Source organism: Anomaloglossus baeobatrachus, chromosome 2 (assembly GCF_048569485.1).
Source record: "Anomaloglossus baeobatrachus isolate aAnoBae1 chromosome 2, aAnoBae1.hap1, whole genome shotgun sequence".
In the NCBI taxonomy this organism is placed as follows: Eukaryota; Metazoa; Chordata; class Amphibia; order Anura; family Aromobatidae; genus Anomaloglossus; species Anomaloglossus baeobatrachus.
In genome coordinates, this window is record NC_134354.1 from 649129028 (window position 1) to 649151305 (window position 22278).

The 22278-nt window shown below is 52.2% G+C and overlaps 1 protein-coding gene across 3 annotated transcripts in view; it reads left to right on the forward strand.

Annotated features, from left to right (window-relative positions):
* PAN2 (poly(A) specific ribonuclease subunit PAN2) overlaps positions 1–22278 on the forward strand; it is a 152239-nt gene that overhangs the window by 10675 nt on the left and 119286 nt on the right. For all 3 annotated transcript variants that reach the window (XM_075336998.1, XM_075336999.1, XM_075337000.1), the window contains 4 exons: positions 850–1160; positions 3666–3835; positions 3967–4087; positions 5321–5398. In XM_075336998.1, coding sequence (XP_075193113.1) covers positions 879–1160; positions 3666–3835; positions 3967–4087; positions 5321–5398 — 651 coding nt within the window. In that variant the 5' untranslated portion in view covers positions 850–878. The remainder of the gene's footprint in view (positions 1–849; positions 1161–3665; positions 3836–3966; positions 4088–5320; positions 5399–22278) is intronic.

A 22278-nucleotide genomic window follows, 5' to 3' on the forward strand; every position in this document is an offset into this window, starting at 1 on the left:
ACCAGGCTTTTGCACACTCATCTGAGAGCAGCATAATGTAGAGACAGACCCTGATTCCAGCGATGTCACTTACTGAGTTGCTTGCAGTCATTTTGATAAAATCAATGTCTTCTCTGCTGCAGATCTAGCAGTTAGGCCGGAGTCACACTTGCAAGACTTGCGTGAGTATCTCGCATCACCCAGCACGGCCTATTGCCCTCTGGATAGGAGCATCTCGGCTGCATAGAAATACATGCAGCTGACCTGCTCCTGTCAGTGTGCGGCTGTACCGGGTGATGCGATGAGTTTCTCACAAGTGTGACTCCGGCCTTATACAAAGCTCATGACTATGCTGGACTACCTAGCAGCACACAAAGTAGTCCTGTAATGGTAATCTACTGTGGATTAAACGGTGATTTTTATCAAAACTACACAAAGCAGCCAGTAAGTGACACATCGCTGGAATCAGGATCTCTGCCCCTGCATTATGCTGCTTTCAGACTAGGAGGCAAAGACCCTAGGAGACCTAGACTAGGAGGTAAAAAAAAAAGGGGTTCCTGTACTCTGTAAAATAAAATCAGTGCGCCCTCCTCAGGAAGGGTCAGTACCATCTGTCACTTTCCATGACTGCTGTGGTTTAGGGAATATGGATAGATATTTTTCTACAGAACAGTTTTTTCAACAGTGTATTGGAGCATGGTTTTACTTCTGGTTTACTGCTCTCCTTGGTACATAATGGAGTTCCTGAAAGTTTATTGTACAACACTGTGCCATTGATGTAGTGTCTTAACAGCACAGATATATATTATACTATACAGTGAAATACATTATTTTTTTTTTTTTTTTTTTTTTTTTTTTTATCCCCTTCAGTTCTCTCACCGCCATATATACCAGTCAACATGAATTTTGATGGGTTGGACCCAGGTCTGGCAGAGTACTCGCCAGCCTTACATGCTCCATTGGATCCAGTCCTCGATCCCCACTTGAACCCTGGTCTCCTGCAGCCTGTAGAGCTAAACCATGAGCGTGTTGGCCTGGAAGGGATCCCTGTCCCAGAGACTGTTCGGATCATGGAAGGCATGTACTCAGAGTTGCACACAACGGTCTCTGAGGTTGGCGTGCCTGTGTCGGCTGTCCACTTTGATGTTCATGAAGAGATGCTCTGGGTTGGAAACCATGGAGTAAGTAATGATTTAAAATATTATATTAGACCAAAAACTGCCTTCTTCTAATTCAGATTGGTAACTTTCTGATTTCTTACAGTGGGCAAATTTGTAAAGACAAGAAATGCAGCCATATTGCTTGCACATCTAGAATTTGTCCTTCACCATTGGAGGTTTCCCACTACTAATGCCCCCCCCCCCCCCCTTTCCTTTATTTGTCCTAACTATTCCTATCACTTTCCCAATATACTCCTGCTACCTGCCCTGCTCCGGTAACCTCTTCGCTCTGCTGAACATATATTTGTATGTTGATGTTCTGGCTTTAATCCTTCTGGTCTAGAGCACTGACTTGGATCAGCTGAGCATAGTATGTGGTGTCGGGGCCGCTTCTGTGACAGCAGTGTGAGCACGCATGCCCAGATCACACTTCTCTCTTCTCAGCCTGGGTTACAGTGCAGTACTTTATTATGACAAGCGTTATGATATGCCGATTATTTGTGTGTGTGTGTGTGTATATATACATGCCGCAGAGAGCTCAGCAAGGTAGAGGTGTATTGGGAAAGTGTAAGGCTCTGTGCGCACTAGACTTTTTTTTTTTTCTTCAGAAATTTCTTGAGCGAAGGATTAGCGCACCTTCGTTAAAAAAAGGCACTGAAAAACGCATGTTTTTTACCACGTTTTTGGTGTGTTTTTTTTTTTTTTTTTTTTCTTTTTGCAGATTGGTCCCTGCGTTTTTTAATGCTTTAACAGCAATAAATATCGATAATAGATGATAAATGGATAGATGAATAAAAGACGTGGGGTCCACTATATATCTTGTAGCCAGCTAGGGTAAAGCAGACTGCTGCAGCCTTCAGACCACAGCTGGCTGCTGTACCTTGGCTGGTAATCCAAAACAGAGGGCACCCCACGCTGTTATTTTACATTACATAAATAATTTAAAACAAAAAGCGTGGGGTCCTCTCCAAATTGGATCACCAGCCAAGGTAGAGCGGACAGCTGATATTCTCAGACTAGGGAGGTCCACTGTTATTGGACACTCCCCAGCCTAAAAATAGCAGGCCACAGCCGCCCCAGAAGTGGTGCATCCATTAGACGTGCCAATCCTGGCGCTTTGCCCCAACTCATCCTGTTGCCCTTGTGCGGTAGCAAACTGGGTAATAAATGGGGTCAAGCACTGGGGTTAGTGATGTCACGCGTCTATCAGCTACCTGACATCACAAACCCAGTCAGTAATAAATAAAAAAAAAAAAAATAGACAACAAAAAAAGTTTTATTTGAAAAAACACTCCCCAAAACATTCCCTCTTACACCATTTTATTGAAAAGAACAATCAAATCCGGGGCCGGTGTAATCCAATAAGGGAGTCCCATGACGATCCATACCATAGTCACTGTTCCAGTCAATGAAGAACAGAATATTCCCCCATTGGCTGGGAGAGTAGTGCAGTGACCTGAGCTAACATCAATAGGTCAGCCCAGGTCACTGCAGGGAATGACGAGCGCTGCTGTCAGTCACAGCAGGTAATCTCATCTAACCTCCTATCTCCTGAGCTCCTGACGTCAGCGCTGTCACTGACTTCTATGCCCGCTGCGTTCTCAGCGAAGAATCGCGGGATCCCGTGACGTCACCGCTGGTGACAGTCTCGTGCCGCCCACGAGACGTGACGTGAGAACGTGGCGGGCAATGGAAGGCAGTGACAGCGCTGACGTCAGGAGAGCGTCACAGCAGGTAACGATCTCATCTAACCTCCTGACGGCAGCGCTTGTCATCCCCGTGGCTGCCCGCACTGCAGTTTGAGAAGCTGCTGATACTGCAGGGCAGGCAGCCACAGGGCTGGCAGGGAGCGGGACACAGACTGCACGGGCACCCGACGGAGGTCACACGGAAGTGCTTCTGTGCGGCTTCCAGGGATTGAGTATGGTCTGTGTTTACGCTCTACTCCGCTTACTCTTCCTGTCATAATGACATCACTTTCCTGGCAGCGATGAGAATTATGTCCCGAAAAACATGAAATAACGTGGGAATAATGCAGGAAAACGCAATGAAATGCACACAATTTGCTGCCTGCGTTATTCCCTGCGTGATTTCATGATTACATTAGTCAATGGAGTGAATAATGCAGTTAGCTGCAGAAGTGACATGCACATTCTTTTTCTCACAATCTGCAGAAAGACTTTTCTTAAGAAAAAAAAAACGCAGTGTGCACACAGCTATTTTTTTTTTTTTTTTTTTTTTTTTTTTTTTTTTGCCATAGGTTTTGCTGGGAAATGTCTGCAGAAGGGTTACAAGAATTTCTCAAATTTCTGCAGCAAAAAACGCGGGTAAAAAATGCAGTGTGTGAACATAGCCTTAGTTAGGGATAGTTGGGCCAAATGAAAGGGGGTCACATTAGTATTGGGAAAACGTCTGTAATAGCAGATGTTTTGTCTTTCTTTCTGATTATGAAATATGAAGTCACAGGACTAGAGCAGATTCTTGCAAATCTAATGATCCACTGTGTGACTCTCTCCACCTGTTTAGGGTCATGCCACATCCTTCTTCAGTCCTGCCCTTGAGAGATACTCCTCTTTTCAAGTGCATGGTAGCAACGATATCCGACAGATCCAAAGTGTGGACACTGGGGTTCTTTTCCTCTCAAAGAACAACCTAAAATGTATGACGAGAGGCGGACTGAGCATCTTTGACTACTTGTGAGTTACTGGCTACTTTTTTATTTCATGGGATTTTAACAGAACAGTTTTATAACTAGTACTTAAGATATTGTTTCTCACTGCCATCCTTCTCACTAATTGCTTACACTGATTGTCATTCCGGCTTCTAGGATGGATGAGACTATAGACAACCACAGTCTCTTACTCACAGATGGCAACACTTTGCTCATGGGAGGTATGCAGAACCACGTCCTTCAGATGGATCTAAACACAGTGCAGGAAACACAAAAGGTAATGGGTTTACTTAACATAAGTCACCTTTTTCATGCCTCCAAAAAGGAGTCTTGGCTCATCCGGGCAGACTTCAGCTTATTGCTCATCTGCAGCTATTGCCGTAAACTCTAATTGTGATGAACTATATTGGCAATCACGGGTGGACATGGAAGCCTTGGAGAAAGGGGGAAAAAAAAAAACAAAAAACCCCAAAACCCTAAATGGTTCATGATTATGCGGCTGTCTTCTCTTATTTGGTTTGTACCCATGTCCCTACTTGCAGTCAGTAGGTGATGAAGAAAAAACGACATAGGAGAGCTCCCATGGGAATGGAACTTGGTTCTTCAATTGGGCTGTAGCTCTTAGGCGGGCTTTGCACACTACGATATCGCAGGTGCCATGTCGGTGGGGTCAAATTGAAAATGATTTACTTCCGGCATCGCATGCGACATCGTAGTGTGTAAAGGTTCAATGATATGATTAACGAGCGCAAAAGCGTCGTAATCGGTGCAGCGTCGGCGTAATCCATAATTGCGCTGACGCGACGGTCCGATGTTGTTCCTCGCTACTGCGGCAGCACACATCGCTGTGTGTGAAGCCGCAGGAGCGAGGAACATCTCCTACCGGCGTCACCGCGGCTTCCGTAGGATATGCGGAAGGAGGTGGGCGGGATGTTTACATCCCGCTCATCTCCGCACCTATTGGCCGCCTGCCGTGTGACGTCGCAGTGACTCCGTACGACCCGCCCCTTAATAAGGAGTTGGGTTGCCGGCCAGAGGAACATCCTAGGACAGGTGAGTCCATGTGAAGCTGCCGTAGCGATAATGTTCACTACGGCAGCTATCACAAGGATATCGCAGCTGTGACGGGGGCGGGGACTATCGCACTCAGCATCGGCTTGCAATGTCGCAGCGTGCAAAGTACCACTTACACATACCTTTCTACAGCTTGAATTTGCATCAAAGCTATGGCCAGAAATGATCTGCCAACTTGTGCTGGTTCACACATTTCCCACACCCTACTTGTAGGATAATGGTTGCCCTTGCCTTTCCCTTAAAGTTCTTGAATGTCTAGTTGGGGGGGATGTGGTCTTTCATAACTGAATCCACTCTTTAGTCAGCAGTATCTCTTAAGCAGTGATAATATGGTTAAAGGGGGTCTTCCAATGTATAAGGTGATAGATTTCAGATTGGGGGTTATAATGGTTGCAAAACTTGATTAAGAATTTTTTTTTTTTTTTTACCCCTTTAGTATACAGTTGAAGTCCCCGGTATTACGGTGATGCGACAATCCAACCGCTTCTTCTTCTGTGGACATACATCTGGAAAGGTATCTCTTCTATTGCTAGAATAACTTGTAAATCAACTTATTTTTAAAATGCATGCACCAGGCAGAATAAGATCAGATTTAGAACAATATTATATATCGCTCCCTTCATATCGATTTCTGTGAATAGAAGGCAATTATTCAGATGGGAGAACTTTCTGATTGCTGGGATCACCAACAATCATCACAAGACTATAGTTTCCTCCCTTAAAGGGGGGGGGGTCCACCACTTGGACAATCCCTTGTCATTTCCCATGTTTGGCCCTATTAAAATAAGTTTTTACTTTAATCCCATTTTGACACTTGCGTTCCTGGGGCTCACATTAGGTTGTGATGTCACGTGAATCCCGCACCCATTCACCACTGGCTTCTCTCCTCGCCTTCAGACAAATGATTACTTAGCAAGAAGTTAGTGGCAGCTGCAGCTTTTTATTTTTTATTTTTTTTCTTTTCCCCCTGTGGATTCATAATTTGTCTTTGTGTAAAGGCGGGTCGAGAGAAGCTAGTAGTGATTGGATGCTCATGCCTAATCTTATAGATGGGTCTTAACTTGCAATCCTGAGAATACCCCTTTAGGCTATGTGCGCATTAGAAAGTGCCTTTTCTTTGTCGCTCCATTGGGAGACCCAGACAATTGGGTGTATAGCTTCTGCCTCCGGAGGCCACACAAAGTATTACACTTTAAAAAGTGTAACCCCTCCCCTCTGCCTATACACCCTCCCGTGCATCACGGGCCCATCAGTTTTTTGCTTTGTGTTGAAGGAGGCACACATTCACGCAAGCTCCACATTTTAGTCAGCAGCAGCTGCTGACTTTATCGGATGGAAGAAAAGAGGGCCCCTAACAGGGCTCCCGGCATGCTCCCTTCTCACCCCACTATTGTCGGCGGTGCTGTTAAGGTTGAGGTACCCATTGCGGGTACAGAGGCTGGAGCCACATGCCGTTTTCCTTCCCCATCCCTTAGAGGCTCTGGGAGAAGTGGGATCCTAACCGGTCACAATGCACTGGGACCGGGCTCCCTCCGCAGCCCCTGGGGGAATCTGACGGACAGGAGAATGGGTATCAGGGACAGGCCCTGCTTCTCAGAGGTACTCTGTGTCCCCTTGGGGACGGCGCATAGAGCGCCTGTGTAACAAACGCTGCAGCGGCTGCTGTGTTTTTTGTGTCGCCGGGACTACCGCGCCGACCGCGCCTGTTTGCCGGCCGCGTTACTAAATTTAGTCCCCGGCTTCTGTGGCCTAGTACCATATACTCCCGCCCCCGGGCCTGCCAGTCAGGGGTAAGGGCGGGACGCTAGACTGGACGTCAGCGGTGAGGGCTGGAGCATACTTAGGTATCCTCCTCCCCCCTCACTGAGCACTGTGGGGCACCAGATTCCCGCACTTTGAGTCACGCCCACGGCTCCCTCCTCCTCTGAGAACGCTGGCAGCCATTGTTATAATCACTTCTGCTGGTGGAGAACTTCAGAACGAGCTCCACAGCTCTGGGAGGCCCAGGCAGGGAATCTGGTGGACACACAACCGCTTTGGGCGGTCGGTAAGCCGCACCGGTTACTAGGTGCTGGCCCCCCTGGGTGCCGAAGTGTGTGTATACATATATACATTTGCTCTGTTCGGCCGCATTATTTGCTTTTGGCTATATACCCTCACTGATTGCTCTAAGAGGAGACAACAGCATGTCGTCCGCAAAAAGCAAGGGTGCCAAGGCACAGGCTTATTTTGCAACCTGTACCTCTTGTGCGGCTATGTTACCTGCAGGTTCCACCTACCCTCATTGTGTGCAATGCTCGGCCCCTGTGGCACTCACTCAGCCGGAGCCTCAGGCACTGGTGGGACCCTCGGCCCAGGTAGAACCACCGGCTTCCACTGTCCAGGTGGCAGGGACAGAGTTTGCAGTGTTGGCTGAGAAACTTTCTGAGTCACTTTCACAATCCATGGCTCAGTCTATGGACAGATGGTCTGCTAAGATACTAGAAGCTTTGCAGTCCAGACCGGTAACACAGTCCCCGGGCACTGTTGAATCATTGCCCCCAGGCCCCCCTCGGTCGGCGCAGCAAAGTGCTCCTGGGGTGACTCCTAGGTCCCACGGTGAGGACTCCGACACGGACCGCAGTCCCAGACCGGCTAAGCGGGCTCGCTGGGAACTTCCCTCGACTTCATCACACTGCTCAGGGTCTCAGCATGAGGACTCTCTGGAGGATGAAGCGGAGGTCGCAGATCAGGGCTCTGATCCTGACGTTGCTCTCAATCTTGAGACACCTGAAGGGGACGCAATAGTAAATGACCTTATAGCGTCCATCAACCAGGTGCTAGAACTTTCTCCTCCAACTCCACCAATAGAGGAGTCTGCTTCACAGCAGGAGAAACACCAGTTTAGGTTTCCCAAACGTACACGGAGTGCGTTTTTCGATCACTCTAACTTCAGAGATGCTGTCCAGAAGCACAGAGCATTTCCGGACAAGCGCTTTACTAAGCGCCTTAATGACACACGTTACCCCCCCCCCCCCCTCCCCCCCTGACGTAGTTAAGGGTTGGGCTCAGTGTCCCAAGGTGGATCCTCCAGTCTCTAGACTGGCGGCTAGATCCATAGTAGCAGTGGCAGATGGTTCATCGCTCAAGGATGCCACTGACAGGCAAATAGAGCTCCTGATGAAATCCATCTATGAAGCCATAGGCGCGTGTTTTGCTCCGGCATTCACAGCCGTATGGGCACTCCAAGCTATCTCAGCTTGTCTGTCTGAGATTAATGCAGTCACACGTGCCTCTACTCCGCAGGTTGTCTCTTTGACTTCTCAGGCGTCGGCTTTTTCGTCCTACGCCATGAACGCCGTCCTGGACTCTGCGAGCCGTACAGCGATAGCATCCGCCAATTCGGTGGCAGTCCGCAGGGCCATGTGGCTACGCGAATGGAAGGCAGACTCTGCTTCCAAGAAGTTCTTAACCGGTTTGCCATTTTCTGGCGACCGTTTGTTTGGCGAGCAATTGGATGAAATTATTAAACAATCCAAGGGAAAGGACATGTCCTTACCCCAGTCCAAACCAAACAGACCTCAGCAACGAAAGATACAACCGAGGTTTCGGTCCTTTCGGCCCTCAGCCAGGTCCCATTTCTCCACGTCCGACAGGCCACAGAAGGGCCAGAGGAACTCTGATTCATGGCGGTCTAAGTCATGTCCTAAAAAGACCGCCGGAGGAACCGCCCCCAAGGCGGCCTCCTCATGACTTTCGGCCTCCCCAAACCGCATCCTCGGTCGGTGGCAGGCTCTCCCGGTTTTGCGACGCCTGGTGGCCACATGTCCAAGACCGATGGGTGAGAGACATTCTGTCTCACGGTTACAGGATAGTTCAGCTCTCGTCCTCCGACTCGTTTCTTCAGAACATCTCCGCCCCCCGAGAGAGCCGATGCACTTTTTCAGGTGGTGGACACTCTGAAGGCAGAAGGAGTGGTGATCCCCGTTCCCCTTCAAGAATGTGGTCGTGGTTTTTACTCCAACTTGTTCGTGGTGCCAAAAAAGGACTGATCATTCCGTCCCGTTCTGGACCTCAAACTGCTCAACAGACACGTGAACCAGACGGTTCCGGATGGAATCTCTCCGCTCAGTCATCGCCTCGATGTCCCAAGGAGACTTCCTAGCATCAATCGACATCAGGGATGCTTATCTCCACGTGCCGATTGCACCAGAGCATCAATGCTTCCTGCGTTTCGCCATCGGAGACGAACACCTTCAGTTCGTGGCACTGCCTTTCGGCCTGGCGACAGCCCCACGGGTCTTCACCAAGGTCATGGCAACAGTGGTGGCGGTCCTACACTCTCGGGGACACTCGGTGATCCCTTACCTAGACGATCTTCTAGTCAAGGCACCCTCCCGGGTGGCATGCCAACACAGCCTGAACACTGCTCTGGAGACTCTCCAGAGGTTCGGGTGGATCATCAATTTCCCAAAGTCAAAATTGACACCGACCCAATCGCTAACTTACCTCGGGATGGAGTTTCATACTCTCTCAGCGATAGTGAAGCTACCGCTGGACAAACAGCGTTCACTACAGACGGGTGCAATCTCTCCTTCGAGCCCAGTCACACCCCTTGAGGCGCCTCATGCACTTCCTAGGGAAGATGGTGGCAGCAATGGAGGCAGTTCCCTTTGCGCAGTTTCATCTGCATCCACTTCAATGGGACATTCTTCGCAAATGGGACAGGAGGTCGACGTCCCTCGACAGGAACGTCTCCCTTTCTCGGGCAGCCAAAACCTCTTCAGTGGTGGCTTCTTCCCACTTCTTTGTCGAAGGGAAAATCCTTCCTGCCCCCATCCTGGGCTGTGGTCACGACGGACGCGAGTCTGTCAGGGTGGGGAGCGGTCTTCCTCCACCACAGGGCTCAGGGAACCTGGACTCCAACAGAGTCCTCCCTTCAGATCAATGTTCTGGAGATAAGGGCAGTGTATCTAGCCCTAAAGGCGTTCCAGCTGTGGCTGGAGGGCAGGCAGATCCGAATTCAGTCGGACAACGCCACGGCGGTTGCGTACATCAACCACCAAGGCGGCACACGCAGTCGTCAAGCCTTCCAGGAAGTTCGGCGGATTCTGCTGTGGGCGGAAGCCACAGCCTCCACCATTTCCGCAGTTCACATCCCGGGCGTAGAAAACTGGGAAGCAGACTTTCTCAGTTGCCAGGGCATGGATGCAGGGGAATGGTCTCTTCACCCGGACGTGTTTCAAGAGATCTGTTGCCGCTGGGGAACGCCGGACGTCGACCTAATGGCGTCTCTGCACAACAACAAAGTCCCGGCATTCATGGCACGGTCTCAAGATCACAGAGCTCTGGCGGCAGACGCGTTAGTTCAGGATTGGTCGCAGTTTCGACTGCCTTATGTATTTCCTCCTCTGGCACTGCTGCCCAGAGTGTTACGCAAGATCAGGTCCGATTGCCGCCGCGCCATCCTCATCGCCCCAGACTGGCCGAGGAGGTCGTGGTACCCGGATCTGTGGCATCTCACGGTGGGCACTACCAGACCGACCAGACTTGCTGTCTCAAGGGCCATTTTTCCATCTGAATTCTGCGGCCCTCAACTTGACTGTGTGGCCATTGAGTCCTGGCTCCTAGCGTCCTCAGGGTTATCTCAAGAGGTCATTGCCACTATGAGACAGGCCAGGAAACCAACGTCCGCCAAGATCTACCACAGGACGTGGAGGATCTTCTTATCCTGGTGCTCTGATCAGGGTTTTACTCCCTGGCCGTTTGCCTTGCCCACTTTTTTGTCTTTCCTTCAATCCGGAATGGACAAGGGTTTGTCTCTCGGCTCTCTCAAGGGACAAGTATCAGAGCTTTCCGTGTTTTTTCAAAAGCGTCTAGCCAGGCTTCCGCAGGTCCGCACGTTCCTGCAGGGGGTTTGCCACATAGTCCCACCTTACAAGCGTCCGCTAGAACCCTGGGATCTTAACAGGGTGCTAACTGCTCTTCAGAAACCACCTTTCGAGCCGATGCGGGATGTCTCTCTATCACGCCTTTCGCAGAAGGTGGTCTTCCTAGTGGCAGTCACATCACTTCGGAGAGTGTCTGAGCTAGCAGCGCTGTCATGCAAAGCCCCCTTCCTGGTGTTTCACCAGGATAAGGTGGTTCTGCGTCCGGTCCCAGAATTTCTCCAAGGTGGTATCCCCTTTTCATCTCAATCAGGATATCTCCTTACCTTCTTTTTGCCCTCATCCAGTTCACCAATGTGAAAAGGATTTGCACTTGTTAGATCTCGTGAGAGCACTCAGGCTCTACATTTCTCGCACGGCGCCCCTGCGCCGTTCTGATGCGCTCTTTGTCCTTGTCGCTGGCCAGCGTAAGGGTTCGCAGGCTTCCAAGTCAACCTTGGCTCGGTGGATCAAGGAACCGATTCTTGAAGCCTACCGTTCGTCTGGGCTTCCGATTCCTTCAGGGCTGAAAGCCCATTCTACCAGAGCCGTAGGTGCGTCCTGGGCATTGCGGCACCAGGCTACGGATCAGCAGGTGTCAGGCGGCTACCTGGTCGAGCCTGCACACTTTCACGAAACACTATCAGGTGCATACCTATGCTTCGGCAGATGCCTGCCTAGGTAGGCGAGTCCTTCAGGCGGCGGTTGCCCACCTGTAAGAGGGGGCCGTTTTACGGTTCTTTTTATCGAGGTATTCTTTTACCCACCCAGGGACTGCTTTTGGACATCCCAATTGTCTGGGTCTCCCAATGGAGCGACAAAGAAGGGCATTTTGTTTACTTACCGTAAATTCCTTTTCTTCTAGCTCCTATTGGGAGACCCAGCACCCACCCCTGTTCCCTTCGGGCTGTTGTTCTTTTGTGTACACATGTTGTTCATGTTGAATTGTTCTTTGGTTCATGGTTTCAGTTCTCCGAACATCCTTCGGATTGAGTTTACCTTAGACCAATTTATAAGTTTCCTCCTTCCTGCTTTGGCACCAAAACTGATGGGCCCGTGATGCACGGGAGGGTGTATAGGCAGAGGGGAGGGGTTACACTTTTTAAAGTGTAATACTTTGTGTGGCCTCCGGCAGAAGCTATACACCCAATTGTCTGGGTCTCCCAATAGGAGCTAGAAGAAAAGGAATTTACGGTAAGTAAACAAAATTCCCTTCTTTCTTAAGAAAAAAAACGACCATCTGAAAGAATCCCGCGGCTAAAACCACACCAGCGTCTCTGCTGCGGTTTGCCGCGGATTTGCCGCAAGTTGGTCCCCGCAGATTTTTACCCTTATCTATGGCAAAAACCGCAGGTACCTGCGGAAAAGTGACATGCTTAGTAATTCCGCAGCGGTAAATCTGTGGTATAAAAAAAGCATTGCGCACCAGACTTTTTTTTTTTTTTTTTTTTTTTTAAAAACCCATAGGATTTGCTGGGGATTGACTGCAGCAATGTTAGACACATTTTCCGCGGCAAAATCCTCAGTAAATCTGCAGCGTGCGCACAGGGCCTTGGAGTAGACATCACCTGCTATCCCCTTGGTAAACACCCCCCTACCCCCTCCCCAAAACCAAACTCTCTGTTCATAACAGAGTAATGTTAATTGAAAACTGCTGGAGCGAACAATTCAGTGTAAAGTTAACGGGGGTGGCGATTCTGGCTTTTTGCTTCAGTGACCAGACTTGCGCTGTGGGTCGTATTTGAAAATATGAACCAAAAACCTAGAAATATTGTGATTCTCTGAATTGTATTTCTTTATCGTTCCTATGGGAGACCCAGACCATGGGTGTTTAGCTTCTACCTCTGGATGACACACAAAGTTCTACAAAGTGTAGCTCCTCCCCCTGAGCTTATACACCCCCTGGTGAGCAGACCCAGCCAGTTTATCGCTTTGTGTTCAGGAGGCATACATCCACACATGCATTCTCATATGATTTTTTTTTTTTCTTTGTCGCTCCATTGGGAGACCCAGACAATTGGGTGTATAGCTTCTGCCTCCGGAGGCCACACAAAGTATTACACTTTAAAAAGTGTAACCCCTCCCCTCTGCCTATACACCCCCCCCGTGCATCACGGGCGCCTCAGTTTTATGCTTTATGTGGAAGGAGGCACACATCCACTCATGCTCCCATTTTAGTCAGCAGCAGCTGCTGATTTTATCGGTTGGAAGAAAAGAGGGCCCCCACAGGGCCCCCGGCATGCTCTCTTCTCACCCCACTAAGTCGGCGGTGTTGTTAAGGTTGAGGTACCCATTGCGGGTACAGAGGCTGGAGCCACATGCCGTTTTCCTTCACCATCCCTTAGAGGCTCTGGGAGAAGTGGGATCCTAACCGGTCATCCATTCACTGGGACCGGGCTCCCTCCGCAGCCCCTGTGGGAATCTGCCGGACAGGAGACTTGTATCATCAGGGACAGGGCCCTGCATCTAAAGGTACTCTGTGTCCCCATGGGGACGGTGCATGGAGCGCTCGTTTCACAGACGCTGCAGCTGCTGCTGGTTTTGTGACGACCGGGACTTCCGCGCCGACCGCGCCTGTTTGTCGGCCGCGGTATTAAATTTAGTCCCCGGCTTCATGCGGCCTAGTACCATAACTCCCGCCCCCGGGCCTGCCAGTCAGGGGTAAGGGCGGGACGGTCGACCTGACGTCGGCAGTGAGGGCTGGAGCATACTTTAGGTTTCCTCTCCCCCCTCACTGATCACTGTGGGGCACCAGATTCCCGCACTTTACTAGTCGCCGCCCACGGCTCCCTCCTCCCCTGAGAGCTCCGGCAGCCATTTTTACAACACATTCTGCCGGTGGAAGATTTCAGGAACGAGCTCTACAGCTCTGGGAGACCCAAGGCAGGGAATCTGGTGGACACACACCGCTTTGGGCGGTCGGTAAGCCACACCGGTCACCCGGTGCTGGTCCCCCTAGGGTGCTGAAGTGTGTGTGTGTGTGTGTGTGTGTGTATATATCTATATATCTCTGTTCGGCCGAGTTGTTTTGCTTTTGGCTATATACCCTCAGTGATCACTCTCCTAGGAGACAACAGCATGTCGTCCACAAGGAGCAAGGGCGCTAAGGCAAAGGGTTATTTTGCAACCTGTACCTCTTGTGCGGCTATGTTACCTGCAGGTTCCACCTACCCTCACTGTGAGCAATGTTCGGCTCCTGTTGCACTTGCTCAGCCGGAGCCTCGGGCACTAGTGGGACCCTCGGCTCAGGCAGACCCGTCTGCTTCCCCTGTCCAGGTGGCAGGGACAGAGTTTGCAGTTTTAGCTGAGAAACTCTCTGAGCCACTTTCACAATCCATGGCTCAGTCTATGGACAAATGGTCTGCTAAGATACTAGAGGCCTTGCAGTCCAGATCGGTCCTTACACAGGCCCCGGGCACTGTTGGATCTTCGCTTCCAGGCCCCTCTCGGTCTGCGCCGCAGCGTGCTCCCGGGGTGGCCCCTAGGTCTCACGTGGAGGACTCCGACACGGACCACAGTCCCAGACCGGCTAAGCGGGCTCGCTGGGAATCTTCCCCCGACTTCCTCACGCTGCTCGGGGTCTCAGCTTGAGGACTCTCTGGAGGATGAGGCGGACGTCGCAGCTCAGGGCTCTGACCCTGACGTTGCTCTCAATCTTGATACACCTGAAGGGGACGCCATAGTAAATGACCTTATAGCGTCCATCAACCAGGTGCTAGATCTTTCTCCCCCCAACTCCACCTATAGAGGAGTCTGCTTCGCAGCAGGAGAAACACCAGTCTCTAGACTGGCGGCTAGATCTGTAGTATCAGTTGCAGATGGCTCATCGCTCAAGGATGCCACTGACAGGCAGAGCTCCTGGTGAAATCCATCTATGAGGCCACGGGCGCGTCTTTTGCCCCGGCCTTAGCTTGGAGTGCCCACACGGCTGCAATCTCAGCTTGTCTGTCTGAGATTAATGCGGTCACACGTACCTCTGCTCCGCAAGTTGCGTCTTTGACTTCTCAGGCGTCGGCTTTTTCGTCCTACGCCGTGAACGCCGTCCTGGACTCTGCTAGCCGTACAGCGGTAGCATCCGCTAATTCGGTGGCAGTCCGCAGGGCCATGTGGCTACGCGAATGGAAGGCAGACTCTGCTTCCAAGAAGTTCTTAACCGGTTTGCCGTTTTCTGGCGACCGATTGTTAGCGATTGGATGAAATTAAGGAATCCAAGGGAAAGGACTCGTCCTTACCCCACTCCAGACCGAAGAGACCTCAGCAACGGAAAATACAATCGAGGTTTCGGTCCTTTCGGCCCTCAGCCAAGTCCCAATCCTCCTCGTCCAACAGGCCAGAGAAGGGCCAGAGGAACTCTTATGCGTGGCGGTCTAAGTCACGTCCCCAAAAAACCGCCGGAGGCACTGCCTCCAAGGCGGCCTCCTCATGACTTTCGGCCTCCCCAAACCGCATCCTCGGTCAGTGGCAGGCTCTCCCGCTTTTGCGACGCCTGGTGGCCACATGTCCAAGACCGATGGGTGAGAGACATTCTGTCTCACGGTTACAGTTCAGCTCTCGTCCTCCGACTCGTTTCTTCAGAACATCTCCGCCCCCATCTCGGGCCGGCGCACTTTTTCAGGCTGTGGGCGTCCTGAAGTCAGAAGGAGTGGTGATTCCCGTTCCCCCTCAGGAACATGGTCACGGTTTCTACTCCAACTTGTTCGTGGTGCCAAAGACGGACGGATCGTTCCGTCCCGTTCTGGACCTCAAACTGCTCAACAGGCATGTGAGCACCAGAAGGTTTCGGATGGAATCTCTCCGCTCGGTCATCGCTTCGATGTCACAAGGAGACTTCCTAGCATCAATCGACATCAGGGATGCTTATCTCCACGTGCCGATCGCACCCGAGCATCAACGCTTCCTGCGTTTCGCCATCGGGGACGAACACCTTCAGTTCGTGGCAATCCTTCCTGCCCCCATCCTGGGCTGTAGTCACGACGGATGCGAGCCTGTCAGGGTGGGGAGCGGTTTTTCTCCACCACAGGGCTCAGGGAACCTGGACTCCGACAGAGTCCTCCCTTCAGATCAATGTTCTGGAGATAAGGGCAGTGTATCTAGCCCTAAAGGCGTTCCATCGGTGGCTGGAGGGCAGGCAGAGCCGCATACAATCGGACAACGCCACGGCGGTCGCGTACATCAACCACCAGGGCAGCACGCACAGCCGTCAAGCCTTCCAGGAAGTCCGGCGGATTCTGCTGTGGGCGGAGGCCACAGCCTCCACCATCTCCGCAGTTCACATCCCGGGCGTAGAAAACTGGGAAGCAGACTCTCAGTCGTCAGGGCATGGATGCGGGGGAATGGTCTCTTCACCCAGACGTGTTTCAAGAGATCTGTCGCCGCTGGGGAACGCCGGACGTCGATTTCATGGCGTCACGGCACAACAACAAAGTCCCGGCATTCATGGCACGGTCTTAAGATCACAGAGCTCTGGCGGCGGACGTATTAGTTCAGGATTGGTCGCAGTTTCGACTGCCTTATGTTTTTCATCCTCTGGCGATGCTGCCCAGAGTGCTGCGCAAAATCAGGTCCGACTGTTGTCGCGCCATTCTCGTCGCTCCAGATTGGCCGAGGCGGTCGTGGTACCTGGATCTGTGGCATCTCACGGTGGGTCAACCGTGGGCTCTCCCAGACCGCCCAGACTTGCTGTCACAAGGGCCGTTTTTCCATCTGAATTCTGTGGCCCTCAACCTGGCTGTGTGGCCATTGAGTCCTGGCTCCTAGCGTCCTCAGGGTTATCTCAAGAGGTCATTGCCACCATGAGACAGGCCAGGAAACCAATGTCCGCCAAGATCTATCACAGGTCTTGGAGGATCTTCTTATCCTGGTGCTCTGATAATGGTTTTGCTCCCTGGCCTTTTGCCTTACCCACTTTTCTTTCATTCCTTCAATCCGGAATGGACAAGGGTTTGTCTCTCGGCTCTCTCAAGGGACAAGTATCGGCGCTTTCCGTATTTTTTCAAAAGCGTCTAGCCAGGCTTCCGCAGGTCCGCACGTTCCTGCAGGGAGTTTGCCACATAGTCCCACCTTACAAGCGTCCGCCTGAACTCTGGGACCTTAACAGGGTGCTAACTGCTCTTCAGAAACCACCTTTCGAGCCGCTGCGGGATGTCTCTATCACGTCTTTCGCAGAAGGTGGCATTTCTAGTGGCAGTTACATCGCTCCGTAGAGTGTCGGAGCTGGCAGCGCTGTCATGCAAAGCCCCCTTCCTGGTTTTTCACCAGGATAAGGTGGTTCTGCGTCCTGTTCCGGAATTTCTCCCTAAGGTGCTATCTCCTTTTCATCTCAATCAGGATATCTCCTTACCTTCATTTTGCCCTAATCCAGTTCACCAATGTGAAAAGGATTTGCACTCATTAGATCTGGTGAGAGCACTCCGGTTCTACGTGTCTCGCACGGCGCCCCTGCGCCGTTCTGATGCGCTCTTTGTCCTTGTCGCTGGCCAGCGTAAGGGTTCGCAGGCTTCCAAGTCAACCTTGGCCCGGTGGATCAAGGAACCGATTCTCGAAGCCTACCGTTCTTCTGGGCTTCCGATTCCTTCAGGGCTGAAAGCCAATTCTACCAGAGCCGTGGGTGCGTCCTGGGCATTGCGGCATTGGGCTACGGCTCAGCAGGTGTCAGGCAGCTACCTGGTCTAGTCTGCACACTTTCACGAAACACTATCAGGTGCATACCTATGTTTCGGCAGACGCCAGTCTAGGTAGGAGAGTCCTTCAGGCGGCGGTTGCCCACCTGTAAGAGGGGGCCGTTTCGGCTCTTTTTATTGAGGTATTCTTTACCCACCCAGGGACTGCTTTTGGACGTCCCAATTGTCTGGGTCTCCCAATGGAGCGACAAAGGGAATTTTGTTTACTTACCGTAAATTCCTTTTCTTTGTCGCTCCATTGGGAGACCCAGACAATTGGGTTGTATAGCTATGCCTCCGGAGGCCACACAAAGCACTACACCAAAAGTGTAAAGCCCCTCCCCTTCTGCCTATACACCCCCCGTGCTCACGGGCTCCTCAGTTTTCTTGCTTTGTGCGAAGGAGGCAGACATCCACGCATAGCTCCACTGCTTGGTCAGCAGCAGCTGCTGACTAGGTCGGATGGAAGAAAAGAGGGCCCATAACAGGGCCCCCAGCATGCTCCCTTCTCACCCCACTCTTGTCGGCGGTGTTGTTAAGGTTGAGGTGCCCATTGCGGGTACACAGGCAGGAGCCACATGCTGTTTTCCTTCCCTATCCCTTAATGGGCTCTGGGTGAAGTGGGAACCGGATCGGTCTCCAGGCACTGGGACCGTGCTCCCTCCGCAGCCCCTGGGGAATCTGCAGATAGGAGCTGGATATCGTCAGGGACAAAGCCCTGCTACTATGAGGTACTCTGTCTCCGTGGGGACCGCGCATGGAGCGCTGGTCCCATACACATTACAGCACTGCTGGGTGTGTTAGTGCGCCGGACATGGAGTGCTTGTGCCAGACACTTGCCAGCTCTGCTGGGTGTGTTAGTGCGCCGGACATGAAACGTTAGTGCCATACACTTTCCAGCACTGCTGGAGGTGTTGGTGCGCCGGGGGACTACGCGTGGCCGCGCTTATTGCCGGCCGCGCTTATAACTTTAGTCCCCGGCTTCTGCGGCCTAGTGTCGTTCTTTCCCGCCCACAGGCCTGCCAGTCAGGGGAGGGGCAGGACGCTGCACTGATCGTCAGCAGAGGGCTGGAGCATACATTAGTATCCTCCGCCCTCCTCAATCAGTACAGTGGGGCGCTGGATTCCCGCACTTTTCTTGGGCACGCCCATGGTCTCCTCCTCCTCACTGAACGCCGGCAGCCATTCCTGTCAGCGATTCAGACGCTGAGGAGGAGAGGCAACACAGGGAGACCCAGGCAGGGAATCTGGCGACCACACAACCGCTCTGAGCGGTCGGTAAGCAGCACCTGTGGTGCTGGCCCCACTGAGTACCGAAGTGTGTGTATGTGTAATATATATATATATATAATTTAGGCTATACATTGCACTGTACGGTCGCTCTGTTGATTTTTGGCTATATACCCTCCTGGTTGTTCTCAGAGGAGACATGTCATCTGCAAAAAGCAAGGGTGCCACAGCGCAGACGTATTTTGCAACCTGTACCTCATGGACAGCTGTACTACCGGCAGGGTCCACTGACCCTCATTGTGTGCAATGCTCGGCCCCTGTAGCACTTACTCAGCCGGAGCCTCTGCTACAGGTGGCCCAGGTGGATCCACCTGCTACCACTGTCCAGGTGACAGGGACGGAGTTTGCAGCCTTTGCTGACAAGCTGTCTGACACTATGGATAAATGGTCTGCTAAAATACTGGAAGCTTTGCAGTCCAGACCGGTGATTCAGGCCCCGGGCTCTATCCAATCCTTGACCCCTGGTCCCCCTCAATTGGAACAGCAATGTGCCCCGGGGGTAACCCACAGGTCCCAGGGTGAGGTCTCTGACACGGACCGCAGTCCCAGGCCGCCCAAGCGGGGTCGCTGGGAAATTCCCTCCACTTCATCACACTGTTTAGGGTCCCAGCAGGGGGACTCTCTGGAGGATGAAGCGGAGGTCTCAGATCAGGATTCTGATACTGAAGCCGCTCTCAACCTAGATACACCTGAAGGTGACGCAGTAGTGAATGACCTTATAGCGACCATCAATCAGGTGTTGGATATTTCTCCCCCAGCTCCTCCAATTGAGGAGTCTGCTTCTCAGGAGAAATTCCGTTTCAGGTTTCCAAAGCGTACATTAAATATGTTTCTGGATCACTCTGACTTCAGAGAGGCAATCCAGAAAAACCGGGACTGTCCAGACAAGCGTTTTTCCAAGCGCCTTAAGGACACACGTTATCCCTTCCCCCCCCCGAGGTTGTCAAGGGCTGGACTCAGTGTCCTAAGGTGGATCCTCCAATCTCCAGACTGGCGGCTAGATCCATAGTTGCAGTGGAAGACGGGGCTTCACTCAAAGATGCCACTGACAGACAGATGGAGCTATGGTTGAAATCCATCTATGAAGCTATCGGCGCGTCTTTTGCTCTAGCATTCGCAGCCGTATGGGCACTCCAAGCTATCTCAGCTTGTCAGGCGCAGATTCATGCGGTAACACGTACATCTGCCCCACAAGTGGTGTCCTTAACCAATCAGGCGTCGGCGTTTGCGTCCTACGCCATTAATGCTATCCTGGACTCTGCGAGCCGTACGGCGGTGGCATCCGCCAACTCGGTGGTACTCCGCAGGGCCATGTGGCTACGTGAATGGAAGGCAGACTCTGCTTCCAAAAAGTTCTTAACCGGTTTGCCATTGGCTGGCGACCGCTTGTTTGGCGAGCGATTGGATGAAATCATTAAACAATCCAAGGGAAAGGATTCATCCTTACCCCAGTCCAAACCAAACAGACCTCAACCACGGAAGGTACAATCGAGGTTTCGGTCCTTTCGGACCGCGGGCAGATCTCAATTTTCCTTGTCCAAAAGGCCTCAGAAAGATCAGAGGAACTCAGATGCATGGCGGTCTAAGTCACGTCCTAAAAAGACCGCCGGAGGCACCGCTCCCAAAGCGGCCTCCTCATGACTTTCGGCCTCTTCAAACCGCATCCTCGGTCGGTGGCAGGCTCTCCCGCTTTTGCGACATCTGGCTGCCACAAGTAAAAGACCGATGGGTGAGAGACATTCTATCTCACGGTTACAGGATAGAGTTCAACTCTCGTCCTCCGACTCGTTTCTTCAGAACATCTCCACCCCCCGACAGAGCCGAGGCTCTTATGCAGGCGGTGGGCACCCTGAAGGCGGAAGGAGTGGTGATCCCGGTTCCTCTTCAGCAACGGGGTCACGGTTTTTACTCCCAACTTGTTCGTGGTGCCAAAAAAGGATGGATCCTTCCGTCCCGTTCTGGACCTAAAGCTGCTCAACAAGCATGTGAAAACCAGGCGGTTCCGGATGGAATCGCTTCGCTCCGTCATCGCCTCCATGTCCCAAGGAGATTTCCTGGCATCAATAGACATCAAAGATGCTTATCTCCACGTACCGATTGCGCCAGAGCATCAGCGCTTCCTGCGCTTCGCCATAGGGGACGAACACCTTCAGTTCGTGGCACTACCTTTTGGCCTGGCAACAGCCCCACGGGTCTTCACCAAGGTCATGGCAACAGTGGTGGCAATCCTACACTCTCAGGGACACTCGGTGATCCCTTACTTAGACGATCTACTTGTCAAGGCACCCTCTCGAGGGGCATGCCAACACAGCCTGAACATTGCTCTGGAAACTCTCCAGAGTTTCGGGTGGATCATCAATTTTCCAAAGTCAAATCTGACACCGGCCCAATCACTGACATATCTTGGCATGGAGTTTCATACTCTCTCAGCGATAGTGAAGCTTCCGCTGAACAAACAGCGTTCACTACAGACAGGGGTGCAATCTCTCCTTCATGGTCAGTCACACCCCCTGAGGCGCCTCATGCACTTCCTAGGGAAGATGGTGGCAGCAATGTTCCTTTTGCGCAGTTTCATCTGCGCCCACTTCAATGGGACATTCTCCGCAAATGGGACAGGAAGTCGACGTGCCTCGACAGGAACGTCTCCCTTTCTCGGGCAGCCAAAGCTTCCCTTCAGTGGTGGCTTCTTCCCACTTCTCTGTCAAAGGGGAAATCCTTCCTGCCCCCATCCTGGGCTGTGGTCACGACGGACGCGAGCCTGTCAGGGTGGGGAGCGGTCTTTCTCCACCACAGGGCTCAGAGGACTTGGACTCAGCAAGAGTCCTCCCTTCAGATCAATGTTCTGGAGATCAGGGCAGTGTATCTGGCCCTAAAAGCATTCCAGCCGTGGCTGGAAGGCAAAAAGATCCGAATTCAGTCGGACAACTCCACAGCGGTGGCATACATCAACCACCAAGGCGGGACACGCAGTCGGCAAGCCTTCCAGGAGGTCCGGCGGATTCTGCTATGGGTGGAAGCCACAGCCTCCACCATATCCGCAGTTCACATCCCGGGCGTAGAAAACTGGGAAGCAGATTTTCTGTCGCCAGGGCATGGACGCAGGGGAATGGTCCCTTCACCCGGACGTGTTTCAGGAGATCTGTTGCCGCTGGGGCATGCCGGACGTCGACCTAATGGCGTCCCGGCACAACAACAAGGTCCCGACGTTCATGGCACGATCTCACGATCACAGAGCTCTGGCGGCAGACGCCTTAGTTCAGGATTGGTCGCAGTTTCAACTCCCTTATGTGTTTCCTCCTCTGGCACTGTTGCCCAGAGTGTTACGCAAGATCAGGGCCGACTGCCGTCGCGCCATCCTCGTCGCTCTAGACTGGCGGAGGAGGTCGTGGTACCCGGATCTGTGGCATCTCACGGTCGGCCAACCGTGGGCACTCCCAGACCGACCAGACTTGCTGTCTCAAGGGCTGTTTTTCCATCTGAATTCTGCGGCCCTGAACCTGACTGTGTGGCCATTGAGTCCTGGATCCTAGCGTCTTCAG